The sequence below is a fragment of the Cydia pomonella genome, chromosome 19 (genome assembly GCF_033807575.1).
Source record: "Cydia pomonella isolate Wapato2018A chromosome 19, ilCydPomo1, whole genome shotgun sequence".
NCBI classification, from domain to species: Eukaryota; Metazoa; Arthropoda; class Insecta; order Lepidoptera; family Tortricidae; genus Cydia; species Cydia pomonella.
Window position 1 is genome coordinate 938,978 of NC_084721.1, and position 24,358 is coordinate 963,335.

General features: G+C 35.2%; 1 protein-coding gene and 1 non-coding gene across 9 annotated transcripts in view; one reads left to right on the plus strand and one right to left on the minus strand.

Annotated features, from left to right (window-relative positions):
- Window positions 1-24,358, plus strand: part of LOC133528329 (AMP deaminase 2-like) — a 60,683-nt gene that overhangs the window by 17,781 nt on the left and 18,544 nt on the right. For 4 of the 8 annotated variants that reach the window (XM_061865678.1, XM_061865672.1, XM_061865677.1 and 1 more), the window contains exon 2: window positions 14,683-14,824. In XM_061865678.1, coding sequence (XP_061721662.1) covers window positions 14,683-14,824 — 142 coding nt within the window. Of the gene's footprint in view, window positions 1-2,789; window positions 2,875-7,635; window positions 7,771-10,103; window positions 10,274-14,682; window positions 14,825-21,454; window positions 21,567-24,358 lie in introns of those variants that run through there. The other 4 variants (XM_061865674.1, XM_061865675.1, XM_061865676.1 and 1 more) reach the window with 4 other exon arrangements.
- Window positions 2,933-3,019, minus strand: Trnay-gua (transfer RNA tyrosine (anticodon GUA)). The gene is given in 2 exon segments: window positions 2,933-2,968; window positions 2,983-3,019. It is a non-coding gene; the product is annotated as a tRNA-Tyr (tRNA).

Here is a 24,358-nt window from a genome sequence, read left to right on the forward strand (position 1 = left end):
GGGCCAAGACAATAATTCACGTGCCTAAACACGGCCGCGTTGTATGTAAATATACCAGTGTCTCTTTGATTTGTACCACATGTAGTTTCTATGAATCTAGAAGCCAAATTATAGTGGACGTTCTAACTGTTGTTTGAAATTAAATTAAAACTATGGTTTATGAATCGTTCGGCGTTGATTAACAATCGTTGGCGATACAACGCAGAGAAACATTGTAGCCAAAAAAGCTAATGAGCGACGGGGATGCAACGCAATGCAATTAATAATCTTATGTGACGACAGTATAAAGCTGGATACACATGTTGAGAACAAAACTTAAATTATTAAAAATAATTGCACACAAACCACGCAAATTGTCATAAGATAGGTAGGTACAGTCAGCATCAAAAGTAGCGGATCAAATAACGCTTCATAAGTTTCTCTGTTTTCATTCTGTAACAGCTTAACAAAAAGTGATGTCTTTAATATAGAACAAACAAGACTGCAAAAGATATACTTTTGAACGCGAATTTTAGAAACTTATTTATGTTTGGAAAAGTTATCTGGAATATCAGATAAGTAATTGAGATAATTTTGGCGCCTTGTTTCATCTGCTAATTTTGATGCTGACTGTACCAGAGAGAAGCAGATAACGACTTTCGATAAGTATTTGGTGTTCGTAGTACGCCCTTAGGTAGGTGATTATGATCCAATATTATGAACGAAATCTTGCAGCTAAGTACACGAATCTTGTCATGTACTAGGTATGTTAAGGTCTCTCTGAGTTTTGACACCCTCAGCAACACACCCAATTGACTACGGTTCACAATGAGCGATATAGCACCTACTTAAACTATCTATCCCCATAGTATGGTTTTTTGTCAGATAAAGAGTCATATATTTTTTTAAATCAAGTGAAGAGGTTTGTTTTCTTCGCCTTATCATTATCAATCATCTTGCTGTTAACTCGCAATGTACAGGTTGCTCCAAATTTTCATACAAAATGCATTTTATACTAAGTTTCTAAGACAGTACCGAACCTATTCCATCACAGAAATGCTAGAGCTCAATAGGCTAAGGGTGAAGTGCAGTATTAGGGAACTAAAAGCGATGAACACGTTCAAAGTGGCAGAAATGTAAGTAGTTACCGTCAGGTGACATTTTCATAATATTTATGTTGCAATCGGCATCAGGCGAGCGCTACTGTACTGTATCTTTCACAGCCAATAATCCATGTGGGCAATAGACTATTAACTTGCCGCATTAGGTATCAGGTTCTCTGTATCTTTGATGGAATCCGACCGAAACCGATTTTTTTGCCAAAACTGAAGGTTCGGATTTGCTCTAGTTTCGGCCGATATACCTACCCTTCGGGCGAAACATGATTTTCATGCCGCAGCCTGCCCAAACCGAATTTCGGTAATCTTTGATGATACACCGGCCCACTGATAAGCACTAAAAATAAATATACCAATAGTAAAAAAAGCTATCAATACTAGGCCAAGCGAAAATAAATCTTATGTCTACATGACAAACTACAAATTCTCATCTTTTCTCAGTTTATCTGTGGGTTACTTGCTTACTATAATGTTGACCTTAGCATTAGCACACGCCTGTAGGCGCCCAATAGTTTCAGAGCTCGCCAAAGACCTTTGACGGGTCATCCGGAACTAATGGTCTTTGGAAGTTTACGGAGGAATGCAAGATAACTAACTATAGTACCACTCAGATGGTCGGTGAGAGGCTATTATGGTCGAGTGTCGGTGGGAAGGTCTGGCTGCGAGCGGATAATGATAATAAATACGACACCTCGCACACGGACATAGTTGCCTACGGACCCTACAAATGCATCCAGTTTTTATTATTAGGTATATGAAAAGTCAGGCAAAATAAATTTTAAACAGTAATGTTTAGTAACCTAAGTACATTTATCACATTTGTAGGATATCAGAGACATTCAAAGCCATAGATTTATGACTTACAGGCCAATTCGAGTTTTATTTAATAGATATCATTCTAATATGATACTTATCTGTCAGTGTTAAAAGTGATGATTTTGGTCGAATAAATGTCACTTTTGACTCTATCAGCATCATATCCATATCGTAATGATATGTAATCTGTATGTAGATGGTTGTTTTTTTAAATGTATATTTTGATCTTGATTTTAATTTCTGATCTCAATTTTAATTTAATATAACTGTAATTCTATTTTTAATTTTAGACATGTAAACTGGCTATGTTTTTAATTTTTATTGTAATTTTTAATTTTAAGTTAGTTTTTAACTTTAATTTAGTAGTAATTTTATTTTGACATATAAATTGAATTTATGTATATATGATTATGAGTATGAGTTGTTGCAATAAATGTTTATCTATTCTATTCTAAGTAATAACTATAACTCGAATTGGCCTGTTGGTTATAGATGGCGCCACTAAGCGAAATCTCAGTAGCTCAGTACTGTTATGTTACTGCACGACAGCTTACAAGATGGCGTTTGTAATTTTAATAACAATTCAGTGAGATTGAGAAATATTCAATATATTAAAACGGGTCATCACGTCGTAGCGTAGGGTTTAAGATGGCGTTTGAATTAATTATGTACAATTTTATATTTTGTCACTAGTAAAAATGTCTGGTTTGCTCAGTATTTTAGGACACCCTGTAGATATTTTAAAGCTTTATCTTCTATCAGATCACTACAAATCTGGAGCATTGCGCTGAGCCTTAATGCAACGGAAACTCGCATCGCAAAATAAAATATAAAATAATATGAAACATTTAAAAACAAAGTGTTAAAATTATTTAGGAACAGTAAAAAATGTCAATCAGAGGTGTGCAAGATGGCTCAAGATCACCACTTATACTCACGGATTCTTTCTTTGATGACGGTGGTAAGTAATAGCATACATTATATAATTATAATAAAAAACAAAAAAAATGCAAAAAGATTCCTTCGAACCGGATTTGAACCAGTGACCTATGGATGACAATGATTACCTCTACAGTCCACCGCTCTACCAACTGAGCTATCGAAGGGATATGAGAGCATGTGAAATTACGGTATCGGTTCTGTTGATATTGTGTTAATGAATAGGGTGACGATGATGTCACGGTAAGACATTTGTCTTGGTTTTGTAATGTAATGATAATGTTGCAATCAGTTAACCGGTTTATTTTTAAACGTGTCTTACATCTCATCGTATGTTAATTTACCTTAATTGTGTGTAAAGTAGGCTTCATAACTTTTTTGCAACAGCTACTCTTTTTGATTAATTTTGTTTCCGCTAACTAAAGGTTGCCTGGAATATATAGCTCTTTAGCGATAAGACCGCATGTTGTTTGCCTTTATCAATCGATTGTTAGAGCTTCGTACAAAACTTTGTTGACGGAGCTCTTATGGAATCACCACAGTCTTTTTTTTCTTTAAGCTGTATCATTTACTGAGGTGTGCCAATAAAGATTACCTATTCTATTATATAGATAGCTATCTATATCTGATCTCTCTATGAATAATCATAATATTTTATAAAAATTACATTGAAAACATTTTATACTATTTAATTTAGTACACTTAATTTTTTTCGTGCTATGAATTTTAGTTTGTGATCAAAAATGTTTGAAAAGTTTTATTTTCGTGATGTTGAATTCAATTTTATTTAACCTTTATAAAACAATATTTTTAAAGTAGGTATAAAAGGAGGCAGCAATGCCATTTAAAATTTGGTGTAAATTTTAAGTATTTTTGTTTTTATATTAATTTTTTGATCGTTTTTCGTATTTTTTATTTATTTAATGCTTTTATTTATTTCTTATAACATACGTAAGTATTACGAGTAATAATAAAATGATAATTAGGAATTTTCTTACCTTATGATTTCTAAAAAAAAAAACATTTGAACATAACCTGACAATCAATAATGTAATATAATACCAATCAAATCTGCCTATTACATACCTATCCCGTCAAGCTGTTAAGTTACATATTGTTGACGTGGTCGGGTCACCGCTAGTACGGTCAAATTAACTCAAATTTCACTAAAGTCAGGAACTAATTCTAAGGACTAATAAAATCACTACGGATTGTTTTGTATGGGCTAAAAATCGAACTTTATACAATCGTTACTAAATTCACCCCCCCGGAAAGGGGTGAAATCGGCTGAAAATAATGTAATGGTTATAACTAAGAAGAGAAAAAAGGTGTACTCGGTGTAATTTGGCGTACGTTTTACAACACTTATATCTAAATTCGCACGTGTTATTTATGTTAATTTAAGCTACGGAACAGGTAAAAAAAAATACAACATTAAAAAAAATCTATTTTGGCCATTGCGGGTCTGGGGAAAGTAATGTACTCGGTGCAAATTGAGTAAATAATTAGAAAAAATATCTAAATCCAATGTCAAATTCGCACCATGGTGCGACACGCGGAAAGTAGTTTTTCATGTTTTACTGTCGTTGTACTTCGGGGGAAATTTTAATACTATTGGAAATTGATGCAATCATATTCATTTGATTTTGTTTACATTCGCACTCCATAAAAAATTGGCATTTTTATACGGAACATGCAGTTTTGTAATCAAGTACCAAAAACGTAGACCAATAAATACACAGAAGCGACAAGCGCGTGATTAGTGGCGAGAGAAGGAACGCGCGTAGATGCACCGACGAAGCACGGCTCTTGAGGCACGAGTAGTGGTAATGTACTGCAAAAATAGTAGGGTTTCTGAGTATGCAGACAGACAGTCAACAAATTAAATACAGGTACGCTCAATGTTTGTTAAATTCGAAAAATCGCGTTTTTCCATATACTTACGAAAACGTCAGACTACTTAGTTCACTCAATGATTGTTTAAAACAATAGTTCCGTTTTAATGCCAGAAGAAAGATTTGTGCTCGTTGCCCGTCAAAAGTGTCAAACAAACTGTCTCGGAACAATCGCTGCGCGTAGGGTTTGAGATCCGGATATCCGAAATATCCGGATATCGGGTCATAAGATCCGGATATTACGGATCCGTTAAATATGGTTATTGACCTATAACCGGAACAATTTTCTAATGACATTTATGAATAATTTCTTACCATTTTGTCATTTAAATATAGTATTTTCATATATTTAATCAATTCAAATACTAACAGCACATCAATTTTGATGGGTACATACAGGTGTCACGCAGTAACTTTATACAATTAATGCGAATGTTGCTTAATGCAAACATTAGATCATTGGATATCCTGATGACTTGGGGCTATAGGCTCAAAACAAAAGCAACCTGAAGGCCAAGGCTAGGATAGTAGAGTAGGAAGGAGAGAAAATTGGTCTGATAATCAACCACTAGAATATCTCCAAATGAATAGGGCTAAGATGGTCGGCTCTTTATCATTTGTCATGAAGGGCATAGTGACAAGTGATAAAAATAGAACCATGCTGCCACCGCAGATCGAAAAGAAAAGACCTACCTAAAGTAATCGGAAAGAGGAGATAGATGTTCGAATCCAAAATGCCCTAAGATGCTCAGCAGCGCTTCGCCGAGTTCTAGTGTCCAAGCTGATCAGTAGACTGTCCATGATTCAAGTCTATAAGACAATAATTAGATTTTGATGAATGACATCGGTAAGTATTACACTTGGACTCTGAATCAGAAAAAAAAGAACAAATTCTTAGTGAAGAAGACGAAATGCTGGCGGAATATTCTGGGACCTATCAGAGATGAAGATAGAGAAGATGAAAGCGTAGGAAAAATAGGGAGCTAGAGTAGCTAGTTGCGGCACCCAATATAATTAGCGAGATTATAGCCGCACGACTTCGCAGGCTTGGTCACTTGGAGTGGACGGGAGAGAATCGGGCTGTGAAAAGATATACCGCAGGAGCGATGTAGCCCTAAAATGCTCTCGGAGTATCCAACTAGCGTGGAGTGGTGCAGAATAGAGCAGAGTGACGTTGTTCTTGTATCAAAGGCCAAGATTCTTTTTGGGTCACTGATCCAGTGAAGTAAGTAAGTATTGCTTTCATAGTTAGTATTTCATGACGAATGAACACGAGGTGAGGCATTGGATGTATTTCCAACTATGCACCAGCTAATCCAGATATAAACCCTCCTTATTAAGTACGGTTTACAGAGAGATATATTGAGACTTGGCCATCGCACTAAATAATTGAATTTACATGTGTTTTCAGGCGATTGAATTTACACGTGTTTTCAGGCGATGGCCAAGTCTCAATATATTTATATAAAACATTAAAGAATTTTAATATTGATATGCGTCACTATAAGATGCTGTTAATTATTACGTAACAACTTAATGCTTCGAGTACGGAGATTCCAGACACAATTGATTTTCAATTGTTATGGACCACGATCGTGGTCTTAGAGACTGGACGTATTAAGACAGAAAGTCGCTTAAGTAGAGACTGAATAAATTAATAACCGACTTGGTATTACATGGATCTCACAACTTTTTACCGCAGAACAACTGAGTTGCAAGACTTGGTTTTTTTTGACAAGTATTGTTTTTGATGGGATTTAATTTTGCTTTTTATGACACCCCACACAAGCTTACATGTGATATACTTGCTGTGGTATACGCAATATTCTGAACACGGCACCGGCCATTTTGATGACGTCATAACTGGTGACTTAACCACGTTAGAAACTGTCTCCCGATGGTTTTTTAGTCAGAATAACATGCTTAACAACATACTAAAATATGATGCTGGTTTCATAGGCACCTTTTGGGCCCTATATGACCATAAGGGAAGCGACTTCATACCTACTCGTATAACATTTTTTTATACAATCAAACACATTTGAATAAGTAGTCGATAAAGCAGTCAAACACCGATAGATTATTAATATGTTGTAACATGACATCACTATTTTTGATCTCACATAGACAATTTACGCACAAACTTGCATTTCATTTTTGATCGCACTTTTGAAGTTTGACAGTCGTTCTTGATATCCTATTTCTATGTATCCGGATCCGAAAAATTGTCGGATATTGCAAACCCTAGCTGCGCGCTGCGCCATCTCCCCGCCCCGCGCGCCCCGCGATACGTGCTGCCAACCACCTTCGCTTGCAGTTCGTTGCGATTAATTCTATTTACTTTTTGACAAACTTCCGGTGAAAAAAATCTATTTTTTATTTAGTGCAAATGTAGTGTCTTTAGATAAGTACCGTTTTTAAAATTTTCACGTCTCTCTTAATTTCCCCCGAAGCACAATGTACAAAATAATTAAAAATACATGTTCCATAATTTGCCCAGGCGTGCAAAGTTAACTGAATGTTTATAATGCTTTAAAAAGCTTAACTTGAGATTGCACCAACCGACTGACTTATCCTCGAGCCGCAATCGAAAAAAAAAATTTTTTTAGGGTATCATACATTGCACATCTTTTTAATTAAGATATACTATGCACCAAGGTGTTCTCTATACACTACTTAGCTTGAACCTAATAGCTTTTAATTTACTCCAAAATTACGGCACTTTATAGTTTATACCTAAAATTTAACGGTCTTCCGTACATAATAGGAACGGTGCAACTCGGGGGAATCAATCTAGTTGCGCCATCTAACAAATCCAAAAAAAGCACGACTACACGACTTACTTCCATACTTTTTCTTAACTTGACTATACTACGCATGCAGCCCGCCTCAGTCCGCGACCGACGGCTCTCGTGAAGGCCCGCGCCACGCGCCGCACGCTCACAACGCTTGCCACTTCGGCAATTCCATGAAATACTTTCTTTTTGTTTCGCTGACGTTTTGATAACATTGTGACATTTACGGTATTTAAGGATATGTGCATGCTTGGGTTTTTTGTTTGTCGTTAGATTCAGTTTATCAAATAAGGAAAGAAAGAATTAACTTGTAATTACCTGTTATTGTTTACATTCATGCTGCTTTTAACGTATTTCGTTTACTAGAGTAGAAATTTCTCTAATTCAATTCTCTAAAACATTGTGCATAAATTAAGTCAATGATGAAATCTCGGTAGTAAGTTATAATTAACTGTCGAATAGATAAGTGAGTTTGGTGGGGTCAAGGTTGAGATGAGACGTGTTATCATTATTTTGTTCGCAACGTGTCCATAACAAGTTTATAATGTCATAATTACTAACTTTAGTACACGTATCATTATCATTGCCTAAGAGTTCATATACTGTTCACCATAACTGGTTATTCTAGTATTTTATAGGTATGACATATATAATATGATTTATGAAATAAAATTTTATATTATTGGAGAATAATTTGCTATTATCGACAACGTTTTCAGTTCTCTCCATCGTTTTATTCAAATAAAAAAGTTTTTTGTGCTAAATAAGACGTAAACATGATTATTATTCATGTATGTAAACTATGTAATATGTACCTACGATCTACGATCACAGGACACGTAATATTTGACACTCCCTCCTCTTTGAACAAACATTGAATTCCGTCGCACGAAAGCGCGAGATGAAACAATGTACACAGTATTTGCGATGTTGATTCAATCGACTATTTGTTATTAAAATTTCACCGTGCCGTTTGGCGCATGCATTTCACTGCTTCATATTCAAGCTTCATGGAAAATTCTGTGATATAGTGTAATCTTAATGGGGTTATAGGTTGTTATCAATATGGATTATTTAGAATTGGATTGGGGAGCAAGTCGAAATATTCTTTTACCCCTTATCCTAATTAGATAACCTCAGTAGCTTAGCTATACATACGTAGACCTCGACTCGACCCAAGCTGTTCTCATCGTATAAATTCTATTGATAAAAGAGTACGTACAACAATACGTATAAGCAAATACGATACAAGTTAAGCTTAAAAATTATTTTACCATGGTTTAGGTAAGCGTTACAGATCCTTAAAATATTACACATATATGTTACACAATAAGTACACTAACTAGATGTTTTGGACACTGTTTACCTACTATATCTTGAATTTGTAATGTAAAAGTCACATAGTGACTTAGCAACACTTGAATACCTAGTTTAAGCCCATGCCTGTCGAACGGTGCTACATTTTATGACGTGGGAGGCATCAGGCTAGGCAAGCAATAAGCTCATAAATTGCAGTAAGTGGGCTGGCTCGCCCCGTTCTATTAAGGGCCCGTGACGTGCCATGGCGGCCATAACCGTAAACTGATAATGAGCTACCGTGGCATTCATTGCCTGTTGTTTAATCATGTGCATTACAAAGCTGACTCAGTGTATTTCAAGGCTGACTCGTAAACCGTATTAGTAAATTTGATAGGCGAAAACTTCACTTGTGATTTATTTTGAAAAAGCTTTTTCTAAAGAATCACACTAGTGAAAAAAAAAAACACTAAAAAGACCAGTAAAACATCATCAGACTCTAGGTATTTATTATCTTGATCAGCTGGAAACGTTGAAACAAGAATAAAAACAAATACATATAACGAATATCTGCAACGTTTTTAAGCTCATACTTTTTGTGCAAAACCGAAACAAAATTTAGGTCACTTGAGTTTTCAATGTTCCTTGACACTTGACATGAAACAATTTTGGTATAGGTATTTTTAAAACGGTTGTCCTAAGGAGCAACTCACAAGGTGGTAACACTTCGCTACAGAATAAATCTGAATTCCGACGCAAAACTGGTAGGGAACCAGGGGTCAAAAGGATGACAGTATGACACCGGCGAGTGGAGGTAAAGCGGATCATGAATAGACAGACTGTTGCTGTCGCCGCGCCGGCCGGTCAGCTGTTCCCTCATTGTTTGCGGAGCAAACGCGGGCCGCAAACACGTTTCCATTGTCGCCGCTTTCGTATTGCGTTATATGGTGAAATGTCGCCCCGATTCAATTTAAATCTCAATCTAGTCCAAATAGAATTTCAATAGCACAATTTGCATATCATTTTAGAACAATCTGGTCCAGGTTTGCTTTAAGCTGGTAAAATTACTTTATGCTAAACAACTTAAATTATCCTTAATCAGCGGAGCGCTGTTTAGTTTTTTATATGGTAAACAAAATACGGTTAAAATACTGCAATTCCATTTGTAAGTTATCATGTGCTTGTTATTTATTATTACATATTTGTTAAAATTTAAGAGGAAGGTCCATAAACTACCGTATGTCACATTGTTATTAATTTTAAAACCACCACAGATCATTTTAGCCCTATATAATCAATTAGAGTATTTTTATGGCTGAAATAAACCAATAAAACTCAAGTGTTCGTTGATGGTACAGCAAGATGTATAGTTTCGATAAGGACATATGGCACGTGCAAGGCAGCTCGGAGCTTCAAGAGGACGCTGAAGAAGAACGTAACTATCGTTTTTAGTACTTTTTTTATTGAGTATTGAGCACTTTTTATAGTGTCTGAAACCATGGTGTTGATTATTGAATTGGCGTGACCAGCATTTTAAAATTACTGTACTTATATCGCCGACGTGAAATATTCAGATGTAGTCGAACTAATTATATCAGTTGAACTTTCTTCACTCCATCGGTCCAATCCGAAAAGCTCTACTATAACTTATACTTTACTTACCTGACTGTCAGAAAGAAATGAATGCTTTAAGTCCAACCCGCCACAAACTTCAACAGTATCGCGCTACCTCTGCTACTATGTTTAATGTACTTACTACTTTGATATTTTATTCTTACATGAGACATTATTTTTTCAGTATCGCTTTTAACGGAATTTGTAATAAGATTTAACATGAAGTCTGTAATAGCATCGTTCCATTACTGACCTTATCAGATGCTTTCTAAATTCTGTAGACACGAATGCACTCACAATGTTTCTTGTTTAACTCTAGAACCTGCGATTCATTTAGTATGTTGTAATAGTTATAGTCGGTTTAAATTTTTATGAATTGTATACAAAAAAATATTTCTGTGGCCCTAGTGAAAAAGGGTACAAGTCTCTGGCAGCGCATGTGTAAAGGGGTGTAAGTTCCACGTAACACTTATGCCCTTTTACTCCTAAACTGCCAGAGACTTGTACCCTTTTTCACTAGGGCCACAGATTTTAACTAATGAGTAAACAGATAAAAATATATCGTGTGCAGTGGCACGTATGAAATGAAACCACCCTAAATTCAGCACAAAGCGAACTATGCAGCTAATTAGCGAATTCAACTGCGTGCGCCCGCAAACCGCGATGTGAATGGGCAATTAGCGCCTGTTGGATCGATTGTTGTGTCATTTACTGGCCTTGAGACCTACACCCGATCGCGTGGCAACACAACTTAGGTTCTCGTGCATGCCTTCTAAGTGTCCTTTAAGGTATCAGAAGGATGTTTGAAAATCCACATTACGTTTTGTTAATTTGTATTTGTAATTTGGTTTTTTTTTAATATTTGCACAGGATTTTAGATAGTTTAGAAAGATTTTTACATATTAGTTATCGTTGTCGCATATTATGTTTTATCATTTTGCGTCTTCACTTCGTTGTGTCCTCAATATTGAATATTAATATTTAATTGTTATTTTTATTGTGACGATTTATAAGGATTATTTTTAAACTCATGAAGCGCAACGTATTAACAATCTAAAGACATCAGAGGCACGATCGATTGCTTGCACATGTCATTGGCTCAGTTTCATTACTGACAAGTTGACGGAATGATTGGAATGATGATTTCATCATTAACGAGGGACTCGCACGCGACAACAATTTACGCGTCAACTTCGTTATGCTCGATTGACTTGATTGGTGTACTCTCATTGATTATTCACAATTCGTTTTACAATAATATTTAATCCTGAATCAAAATACATTAAGTATCTGATCTTCACTAATCAAAAAATTCAGATATTATCATTGAATCAGTCCCGCGGGATGTTATAACATGGTTACACTAGCGTCTCATACGCTTAGAGTAATTTAATTTCGTGATATTTTATAGCATAATTAATTTCTATATAAAATAACAACAACGAAATGGATCGTTATTTCAAAATTTTCACTGAAATACATTAGGTAGATATCACTCAACTTGCAAAAACATCTCGTGCAATGGCTAGGTTGATATATATATATATATATATACTATACAGGGCGTCCCAAGACTATGGGACATCACGGGAAAGTACCTTAAATATCGTAGATAGGATATTTTGCTGAAAGAAGACTTTATTTTATTTATTTTTAAAAGTACGTAATATTGCATTCAAAGAATTTCTAAAAAAAAAATTGAAAATTGCTTACTGTTTCTGGGAATTAAACCGAATCTTGAAATATTAATCAAAAATATCTATTCATTTCTTTTGCGATATCATATTTCTGACATGACTTATTTTTTAAGCATTCTTTCGATTGGCATCATAAAAATACAGAATGTTTTTTTTTCACATTTGAGTCGGTTCGATTTCCAAACGAATAACTTTTTTTTTTAAATCTTTGTATGCAGAATTACTCACAAGGAAGGGTACCCAAATGTCCGACTCCGATTTGATTCATTTTGATATATGTTATAGAGTAGTCTAAAATAACGGACACGTATTTTTTTTAGTTTGTTAACTGTTGTTGGCTTAGGTTAGGGTCCGTCTGATGGTGAGCCGATAGAGCCGTAGCCTATAATACGTGTTTACAAGTGCCATAGAGAACCTACCTAAGCTTAGAGTGCTCCACATATACATTAGTTTATACGTATTCAATGTTCCGTTCGTTACCTTACTTCCTTTGTTTAACATGTTAGTAATACCTGACTTGGTGCTCCAAGATGGAATAGGGAGTTTGTATGGTTTTGACGTTGGCGTTACTTATGCTACCTTTATAGCGTATGGCTTGTTTGTACTAGTTAATCGAACTTTATGCCATAGTTAGCACCGCCGTGGTCTCTTTTTATAATATTATACTATACACTACATAAATATATGTAGGTTAAGTCTTTAAGATATTGTATATAATCTTAGAAGAAAATTGTGAACTTCCTGGAGAGTAATTTTCTCGTTTTAATATATCCCTGTTTCATAATATGTATAACCATTCATTTTTTAACGTTTACAGTCCCTCAAAATATGCTGGTCCCCATTCATTTTGCAAACTAGTGCAAGCATTTGGATTATTTTATGTCAAAATAGGGGTGTTGGTAGCGTGGGATGCAGATGAATATATAATAACTATGGTATAACTGATGAGTAAATTTATTTGGATTAAGCAGAATTGCAAACGATGCCACACCGCAACTGATGACTGGTGACTGACGAGTGACGGGTGATGAGAGACGACTTTTGACGACGGCCGAGATTCGTTGATTTGTATTAGACCCCATATAATTAAAACTATATAAGTCTAGAATAATCTTCAACATCAAGCTGTAAACCATACTGGTTTAGGTGTATTAATGGTTAAAATGGAATCTCATTATTGACTAGCGACTCGCCCCGGCTTCGCACGGGTTACAAAGCCTTGATAAATTATACACATAAATCTTTCTCAAGAATAGCCCTATTGATAGCTGGAAACCGCATGAAAATCCGTTCAGTAGTTTTTGAGTTTATCGTAATCATGCATACAAAGAGACGACGGGGCCTTTGTTTTATAATTTATAAGATCCTGTTATTCTCGAAGACGCGTGCCTTGATTCGTATTATCATATTCATAAAGGTTAGATTTGACAAATCTGTGCGTTATCCTGGATGACAAGAACTATAGTGAAGTGATATTACATGACGAATGAATGAATCTGCAATGCAATGAAATGTTAAACCAGTCACGTCCGTAATCCGGTGACCGTCGCCATGTCTGTGTCACGGTCATGGGTAATGGACCACTCAAGCCTGCGAGGGCAGAAATAAGCTGAATTCTTTTCAAAGGATATTCAGTTCGTAATAGGATTTATTTGTCTTAGTGCTAAGTGAAAAATATTAAGTATTTTGATATTTTATCTATCAGATTCGTCACAAATCGTCTGCTTTCATAGTCTAATTTCCTTTTAACTTATTGTGGCTGTCTCATGTTTTCATACATTTTGGCTGATTGACCTTGAAATTTTCTATGGGAGAATAATTTTTGTTTTCGCGATTTCGAGTCCCATAGTAAAAGTTGCTCAATGTGACCTATATTTATATTCAGCCCGTAAATTATTGCAGATGACTATATAAACACACTGTATGTATACCTAGTTTATACATATTATAGAGCTAGACGTAATAAGACTAATTAAAAATGTACATTAAGAAAATATACATTGTTCGCATTTTAAATACAATACGAAATATTTAAATAAAATCCCGATTTAAACAAAAATATACTTAATAAAAACAATATTATGGTTACCCTACATAAGCATTTTGCCACATGTTGCAAGATTTGATTTTGATGATCAGTTGATCACCTTTTATTCATTATAAAATTTATAAAACAATCATTGTTATCAAAAGTAAATTAAGTAAGTAGTTATTATTGTTATTATCATTTTTATCAAAAGTATTTATTTATACACATCATAAATCGGTCCCTTCTTTTAATTAGATATCTACTATCTACTTAGGATAAGCCCTTATAAATAAAAAAGATGAGAAGGTCTGTAAAATAAGCAATTAAGGTCATGTGGAGTAGGAGAACCCCGCCTAACCTTAATTAATTTAGATACAAGATAGGACCTTAGTGAATTATACTCTAGTTACCTTCATATAGTTTTCTTCGTATCTCAGCAAAATGAAGGATTAGGTAATTATTATAAATTTTCAGTAATATCCAAACTTTTTTTTTGTCCTACAGGCAGCGAGAGCCCGACAGCTGCAGTAGGGGCCGAGGCGCCCCGCGAGCTGCCCAATGAACTGTCGGCGCCCTACGAGGTGCCTCAGTTCCCGATCGAGCAGATCGAGAAGAAGCTGCTCATACAGAGACAGCTCAATGTCAAGTAAGTGTAAAATTTTCTGTACATCGCCTTTTCTGGTTGGATCTAAAACTGTAAAAAAAAAAAATACTAAAAGCTCACGTATTATTTACTCGAATAATCGCTTGACATGTTTCGATCCGTTTTGAGGCTCCTCGATAGGAGTGGACTGCACAGTCTCTAGCGATCGCGCGGGGTTCACTGTCTGGGTCAGAGTTGTTCATTAATTAATAGGAGTGGAAGATTATGAATATTATAATACTAAGTACGTAGTGCTCTTGCTAGTCAGGATTATAGAAAAGTTACGCAGTTACTTATACTTATGTAGCGCGACAACCCGGAGTAGATCTTGTCGTCCGACACCAAAGACCGCCATGGTTCTTTGTCAAAAGCCGTTTCTGTCTAAAGACGGCGCCGAGTTCGCTAAGATCTTTTTGCACCTCGTCTCTTCAGCGGAAAAAGATAATATAGAAAGTGACAAGTTAATCAACTAATTAAATAGTATTTAATATTTGTTATACTCGTACTTGACACTTGTTATGCCACTTGAATAAATCAATCAAATTATTCAAAATCATTGTAAATCAAAATAGTATTATAGTATAGAGTAATTAATTAATTAAATAAACCTATTATTAGCTCGTGCATCGTTCATCATCCCCGAGCGTCCATAGGGTAACGGCGGCTATTAACGCGGGTATCAAAATCGAGGTCTAACACCGCGGTGTTTACAAATACGCATTTTGCAAGCAAATAGATCTATTCCCTAAGAAATAAAGAATACACAAAACAAGCTCATTCATTGGTCTATTGTGCCCATTAGTGTGCATTTGTGTAAGTGTAACAAAAAACTCGCGATTCGTCAGTTTGTGCGACGGCGGCGCAAGAACCGGTTGTTCCATACAGACGCGTGACACCACAGGTAAGTGCACTCCAATCTTACTTAGTGTTTTACGTAATAGTTATGGCAAATAAACTAGTGCAATGCCTTTTAAGAGGTTGTGTATTGTTTTCTACACGATTTTGATTACTTTTAACTTCGTTTTTGACCGGGAAATACGTTTAAAATTGAAAATAAAATACAGCGGTGATAGGCGCCAATTACTTCTATGGTAAGTAATTCCGTGGTATGCCACGGTAATAGAAAAAGTGGTAGTTTTGTTATTTACTCTTTAGTTTTGGTACAAATTATCAATTTTATAATTTCTTTTATTCATTCCAATCTTGATCTATTCACGCTATTAAAGAGCTATTTCCGTGGTATGGAAAGTATTCAACTAACCCTTAATTTTTAACAAAAACTTCAGCACCGATTTCCTTCTTTCTATGGGAACCCTTAATCTGTCAACTTTTTTTATTTTGACTTAAAACCTAAAATTTACTTGCCAGTTATGTGATTTTGTCTTTACAAAAAGCTTGTAATATACGTGTTTGATTTGATTTGAATAACCATCTGTGTTTTATTCTTTTTATGGGTCGGAATTAGGTTTGATTAAACTCCAAATTAAGCCTATTACCGATGGTATGATCAGATTACCCTCGGTAATAGAATGTATAGAAATCTATTACCGACCCAGAGAAATATCGAATGGGTCGGTAATAGGCTCTTAAAGAGTTATCTATTACCGAGTGACTATTTGGTATTGTATTGAAATATCGCATTTAGGGTAGGTACCGCAAGTACAGATTTCGTTGATAAAATTTAGACTTCAGTTATCATTATCAGATTTAAATTCTTCTGTTTTCTGATTCAGTTATTACTCTGACAGACAAGGAAGGGTACCCAACTGCCGGACAATTCCGATTAGATTTTTTTTTATATAATTTTATTTATTCAGTAGTCCAAAATCTCAGGCATGATTTTTTTTAGCTATAAGAATCAGCAATAAGAAAAGTACTGTGATTTGTTAGTTATAAACGGGTAAATTATAACACATAATATGTGAGAGACTTTATTTAACTTAATTACCTTATCAAAAATATTAGAAATAAAAAAATCATGTTTTTATATATAGTCGAAATTTTATAAGGTGCACGTTTACCATTTCACTGTGGTAAACTGTCACTTAGGTGGTAAACGTCCAGCTTATAAAATTTCGACTATAATTTACGCTGTGCCTTATGAGAAAATGTTACTTTCTTGTTTTTTTTTGTGCAGCTAATTATGTCAGTAAGACAAATTCTTATCAATCTTTATAGCATTTAAAAATTACTTTATTTAATAACAGGCAGGCCTATTTGTCATATACGTCCTTAGTAAAACTTTACTAACAATATTTTTTGTTGTTTTACATGTAAAACATTCAACTTATAACTTGTTATACAGGTACTCGTGGGTACTTGGTAAGTTAACTATTTAATAGTATTTGATTGTGCCAAAGTGTAATTATAATCTCTTCGAATATATCTCTTATTTTTAAACATACTCCTATAGTTTTATTTTTTATTTTTGTGTCATTATTAAACTTAATGACACAAAAATAATATACAGAACCCACGTCGTTATTATTGTTTTAACCCTCGGTATTAGGTTTCGAATTTTGAGTTTGGTTTCTATTAACGAGTGCAGAAAAATCATGCCAATTGTACCCTCGGTAATGAAAGCTCAATTCGCGATAATAGAATCACAGCCTGTCCCTTGCCACGGTAATAGAAGATTTGGTCATTTTGGCTTCAAAAAATATTTTAATACATATAATAACCCAAAATGAATCCAAAAACGTGTGAAACGGAAAGTTCATTAAATGCTCTGATGAAAAAAAAATATTCCTGGCTGTTAGACAGCATTGATACCCTTAATTTTTGGATCTCTTTTGAAAAGTTCCTTAACTACCACGGTAATAGGTGCCTTTACCCTAAACGAATTAGCGTCAAGCTCGCTCAAGGCACGAGGAAATTCAATATTAGTTAGCTTAATACGAAGTTTTAATGTTTGTGAGGAACAACTTGCCATCGTTTTCGAAAGTAAACGTCTCTGGCAAGGTGATTCGCTCAACAGGACGACTAAGTGTAAGGCCTGAGTGGACGCTCGGAGCGGAGCGTTCGGCGGGGCGTGCAGCAGGGCGGGCGAGCGTGAGATAGAGCGTCCAGCGAGTGGCCTCAGTGCACGCTCACCGCTTGTGTGAATCGGTCACATTCACCATGGCAACGACGTCGGACGACATTCTTGATTTCTTTTTAGAAGAGACTTCATGGCTCAAAATGTGTCGTTTTTCTACAAAGCAAGGTCCTAGTGTCGAAGTGAAGCAAAGAAGACGGTTTGGAGAATTTCCCACTTTATACGAAACCTTAAGAAGCAAGAAGAAGAAGAAGATTAAAAGTGAAAATAAATACTTTAATTTACCTTCCATTTATTTAAACAGTCTATTTTTGTAATGATAGCCAAAATGCTGGTTTATATTGTATTTCAATAATTATTTGTTTGCACGACATGACTGCACGCTCTTATCGCCGCTGCAAATCACAAACAGGTTTGAACCTCTCCGCGACGCCCCGCTCGACGCCGCATTGCCCGCAAACTTGCCCGCTCGGCATTCGCTTTGAGCAGCGTCGACTCAGGACACCAGTATGAGTTTCATTTGTTTAACATGCACGCCGCACGCCCCGCCCCGCTGCACGCCCGACTCGAGCGTCCACTCAGGCCTTACACTTAGAACCGTCCCGCGTCGCATGGCACTTGCAGGGAAAAACCCGCGTGTCATCGGTCCAACTTACTACGAGCGACTACCCCAAGACTTAAAAGACGAGCCCTCTAATGAAAAATTTAAGAGCCGTTTGAGAAACTTTTTATTGGATAACCCATTGTATTCTATAAAAGAGTTTTATGACATTACCAATTAGATTTATTTAAATAGTAAGCATATTGTCGACATCTGTATTTTAAGATTTATTATAATTTACTTCTTTGTTAGCTAAATAACGACCCTAATGGTGACATTATTTCTTATGCTGACATTATTTCTGTAACTGTGACTATTTATTTTCTACCTTAATGACGACCCGTTCTTGGTGAATTTATTTATACAATTGAAATTTAAAAACTTTAGTAATTTTAAATGAATTATTAATTGTCACATGTTTTTCCTATGTATATAAAGTAAGACAAACTGACAATCACAATATAAATTCCTAAGAATTTACCACGCGTAGTTTTAAGTGAAATTGTATATTGTGAGATAAATAAATCATATCATATCATATCATGGCCGCTGCAACTATAATAGAATAAAACGTGCATATAAAAAAAATAGTACCAGCTTTTTTATCGAAGGTAGGTAAGGTACTTATGGCATAGTTCTCTTGCACTCGATAGGTTTGTTGGTTGTAGATTGGTTGTTTTAAGGTTCAACTGTGTAGCAACACTGTGCAACACTAAATATGTACCTAAGTATAAATTAGTTACCTAATGCTACCGTGTTGTACAGTGTCGGTGTGGATACATCTTTAGAGTTCATAATTCGTATAAATCATATGGCTAAATATCAGTTTAATACGACACCGAAAATTGGGTCAAATAAGACAACGGAAAGGTAAAACGAAATAGAAACTTGTCAAACTAGGGGTGCATTTTAAAGTTGCACCGCCCGCGGAGTCAGCAAAGCTATATGTTTTGTTAGGTGGCTTGCTTTACCTCGCTAATGGCTTCTCTGTATTGCGGCACCTTACTCATAATTGCTTCTAGACATTTTACGTCAGCAAACTACAGTTTTCAATTAAGCTAAAATTGTTAAAGTTTTGTATAACTTGCTTCACAGAGCGCGAGTTATAATTTTCGAATAATGTTTTCTAAGAAAAGATACACATCAGAAATAATTTAGGAGATGAATTGAGTCCCTAACGCCCACAGCGCCTAAGCAGGACAATGCCATGACCTTGTCCCTTTCATCAATTAGAGAGCCTTGGGCCCTGCGCGTATGAAACTAAATATATTAGGTATTAAGTATGATTAATATGAAAGTTGGATACTAATCATACACTCTGAGGTGATCCGTCTGCTCATAAAAAATACTGGATAGCCTCTAGTGCAGCTAAGGTTATCAACATAATAACCAAATTGTTTTTCTAAAACATAAAAGAGTGACTAAGTTTATTTCGCGCTTAATATTGCAGGTGATTGTACATTGTACAAGGTCAGATAAATACTTATGTGACTGCTACATAATGAAAGGCATTAAAATACGAGTGTGAGTTTAAGAACTTACTTTCTTAAAAGAACCATACGATTGTTTTAAACACTATTTTTTTTAAATTTTATATTAGTAATACCATCCCTCTGTGACGTTATGTGACGTGACGCGACGGAAATACACTTGAGCTGGCCGCAGGCTGCTAATTCGATTTGCACAGGCCTTGAACTTCGGGAACATGTCGCTGCTGCCTAAATACCAGCTCGGTGTTCACGTTCTAGACGAATATTATTTTAAAGTATGTTAAATGCATTGTACAATACAACCTAGCTAAGCAGGATTTGTATATGTGTGATAAAATTACATTCTAAGAATAAAATAGTAAGTAAGTATTTAGTCATAGGTTAGTTAATTATTGTATTTTGTGGGAATAGAAGATACATTTTTGAGGAAACAGAAAATAATAGAGAATTGGTGAGGGCCTACTGAGACTGCTTTTTTAATCTAAGTAATTTAGGAATGATTCTACTACTGAGGTGAAAACTAGTAAGTACTAGATGAGACCATTTTTATTGCACTTCGCGCCTTAAAGTTCTTTCTATACCTATACGCTAAAGATTCTATATTAAAATTGTATTGTACAGTCAGTCAAGAAAGTCGTATACCACTTTCCGACTCTATTTGTCAAGTAATAGAGTCGAAAAGTGGTAATTAGTACATTTGTAGTTTTCTCAGGACTCAAAATCAACGCTCGCAACAAAAACTAACTTGACTCTTTTTTTCACAAATGTATTTAATATGATACCAATAGTAGTACGAGCAATTCGTTTGTCGCACAACACGAGAAGACAAATAAACGGATATTAGATTAATAACCCCCCACACTAGATAAGCAGTAAACTGCGGTATTATTAGCCAGTAATTGGATCAACCTTGATGCGGCAGTAACCCTTACGCGGGGGTGCCATTTGTAATGTGATTGCGATTCGGAGCGCAGGCTCGCGAGTCGCGTCTGCACTTCACTTTGCACGTTACGAATAAGTTTTGGCGAGTGTTTTTTTTTGTTGTTGTGTGTTTTTGGGTCAACTTTTTTGGTTTGAGTTTAGGTTATACGGTTTTCCTGTGGACGTCATAAAATAAATGGAATTTAAAGCCTAATTTTCGTACTTTATCGTTATTATGTACTTTCTTCTTAAATTTGTATGATGAAAGTCTTAGAAAAATTAATCCAAATGGAAAAATTCCCACACATCTGGTAGACCTCCGTGGCTCAGTTGGCAGAAGCGATTGGACCGGTGTTCCGGTGTAATTTTTTCCATTTTTCCTTCAATAAAAAAAAATCCATATCGTTAACTTTTATAACGTCCACAGAAAACAGGTCGCGGGTCGGTTTTCCCGATAATTTTTTACCCATTTGTCACCTGATTTTATGGTAATGGCAGACAATATTTTTTTTATTTTTTTGTGTTGTTATCTATACTTTAGGTATAATAAACTAAATACATATAATTTAACGAAATAGCTAAATGAAAATGATTTTAAAGTGATAGAATTCTTGAATATTTTATTTCACGGTTATAGATTAACATGTTCGGAAGTAAAAGTGAATGTAAGAAATGGACATCGTCTCGGAACTGTAGGTGAGTGTTCTGTGGAAGTACATATGTGCGTACTCATTAACTGAATAATTAGTATTTTCGTCCAATTTTATTAATTTAGAGCATATAAGTAGGTATTAAATAATTGTAATAGGACTGTCTCGGAAATTTTCACAATTATGGTTATAAACTTTGTATAAATATTGGTTGATTTTATTTGTTCGTTCATTTGTTTGGTTTGTTGGCTCAATTTGTCTAGGGTGCCTTGTTTCAAATACCGATAGATTATTTAAGTTGTTTTAATTTTTTTAATTTTCTCAGCGCGTATAATATATTGGAAATGTTTGCTTGTTCTTGTATGTCCATAATGTATTTAAAAAGTTCCGAAATATTGAACCATTTCGCAGAGACCAGAGACATTCAGCCAGGATTGGAAAATCGAATAAAATAAAAACTGTAGTTGATGCAAATTCTAGAGATAACTTTATGTTATTATAACTATAAAATCACTGCAATTCAGAACGATATACAGGATTTAAATTTAGTCTCCTGCAATAATTTACAATGTGAATATATAGGTCATACCGAGCAACTTTTATTGGAACAATCCCGAAATCACGTCAATGTCAGGGTCTGATTTTGACATTTTCTATGGGAGTCAATTTTTAGGGTTCCGTACCCAAAGGGTAAAACAGGTCCCTATTACCAAACTTTTTTTGTGGCAAACTTTTTTCACGGGGGCCCAAAAAATTTAAGAAACTTTAGAGAAGGGCTAAAATTGCAGGCAAAATGCATTGTGATTTATTAATTTATTTACTTTGCCAATCACTGATTAAAAGAATTTTCACATTCTCCGATCCGATATCGGATGTAGGATCCTACATTCGCTTCCTACGCTCGCTACGCTCGCAAAAATCGCTGCAGAGTTATGTATCTTGGTATGGCTCATCTATACTTACATGTGAGTAAATAAAAAATATCTATTAATATTTAGCTGAGCCGAGGCTGTGGCAAATAAAGCTTACTGCATCAAACTCGCCTAGCTATGCATACTATGAATACGTCAGATAAGCGTGGGTGTTGATACTGATATCGGAGCTTTTCACTGCAGGAGGACATTGTCAACGCTTAGCGAGCACGCGCGAATTAGGGCTATGGCGAACCAGTTAAGTAGTAAAAACTAAAAACACATCAAGAGAAATAAAATCTGAATAGCTTTTGTTCATGTTAGGTAAATAGAACTGGACGTAGGACGTAGGTCAGTTTGTTTCGAGGAATTCCATGGAATTCAAATCTAGAAGGGACTCTGGAAGTGACAAAATCGAATCCGATACTGGTTGAGCCGCGGGCACATTTTGGGTAATACACAGATACACAGAATACCGATTTTAGAATTAATTGTTCACTGTGGACCACACAGAATTAGAGATAGAAAAATAAGTAAATAGCAATTTATATGGATAAACTTTCAATAAGAAAAGGATAGACGTGAACCTATTGACCTCATCGAGACGAGCTAGTAAAGCGCCCTCTCTTTTGCACATTTGTATGCAAAAGGTCCGTGGGTGTGTAAACTGTTATTACGGAGATCTTGTTACACTGGTTAGGAAGAGAACGGAGATCGCCTGCGTTTGCGAACTAACGACAATGTATAGTATGGGATGGGCTTATATTTTAATAGAGAAATGCCACGTGTAGTTAAGTGAAGGCTAGTCTAGACGTTATGACAGTTTCATTATGAATAGTCGATATTTGATAGGGATATGTATACTTTAGGTACAGTCAGCATCAAAACTAACGGATCAAATAACGCTTCATAAGTAACTACCATTCTGTAACAGCTTAACAAAAAGTGATGTCTTAAATATAGAACAACTAAGACTGTAAAAGATGTGCTTTTAAATGTGAATTTTAGAAATTTAACCATATTGGGAAAAGTTATCTGGGATGTCAGATACTTTTGGCGCGTTGTTTCATCCGCTACTATTGATGTTGACTGTACATGTTCTGTTTGCCAATAGATAATTGTCATAATTTAAGTTAGATAAAGAAGCAAATATAGGTACATTTTATAAGATAAAGTGTAATCATTATTTTGAGTTAAAACGTAGGATATATGTGTATTAGAGATTATTAAAATTCGTTTTCGTTAGAGGGATTTAATAGATGTCATACATAACAGTGTGGTCATTTCAATTTGTCATTTTTATCAAACTCTCGTTTTGGCTGGAAAAAGTTCCAGGTCTATATTAAAAACTACCGTCTTAAGAATTGTAAAAACTCTTCAGGTCTTAAAATAATAATACCTGACTTTGCTCGTTTGATAAGTCAAGCAGTGCAAAGAGCATATAATCACTACGTTCTACGTTAAGCAGTGTTAAGTGAAAGACGTTTCTACATTTTCAGTGTAACAGACAATATATAGTTTTGTGAAAGTGTTCGCTAATAAGTTGGAAACCCTCACTGAAAACGGATTAGAATGAGCACGACTAGTACGAGTCACGACTAAAGCAACTTTAAATTCATTTCATCTGTCCAATCTGTTAACTTGAACGCTTTGATGATAGGCAAAGCTTTGAACATTCGTTAGAAAGGTCTGGAGCGGTGCCTGGACTGGTATTAGGTACATTTTAGGATATTTACCTACTTCAGGATTCCGATTCTCTTGTATGTAATTCACTGTTTCGAGAAATGTACATTTTAAGTAAGGGGAAGTCTGTCACATAATTAAAAAGGCTTTTAATTTTAAAAGAAACTCGGTGGAACTTATTTTGCGGTGCCCGCGCTCCTAGTGAGTATTATATTCTTTGGTACTTATTAGGTAGTTAAACAAA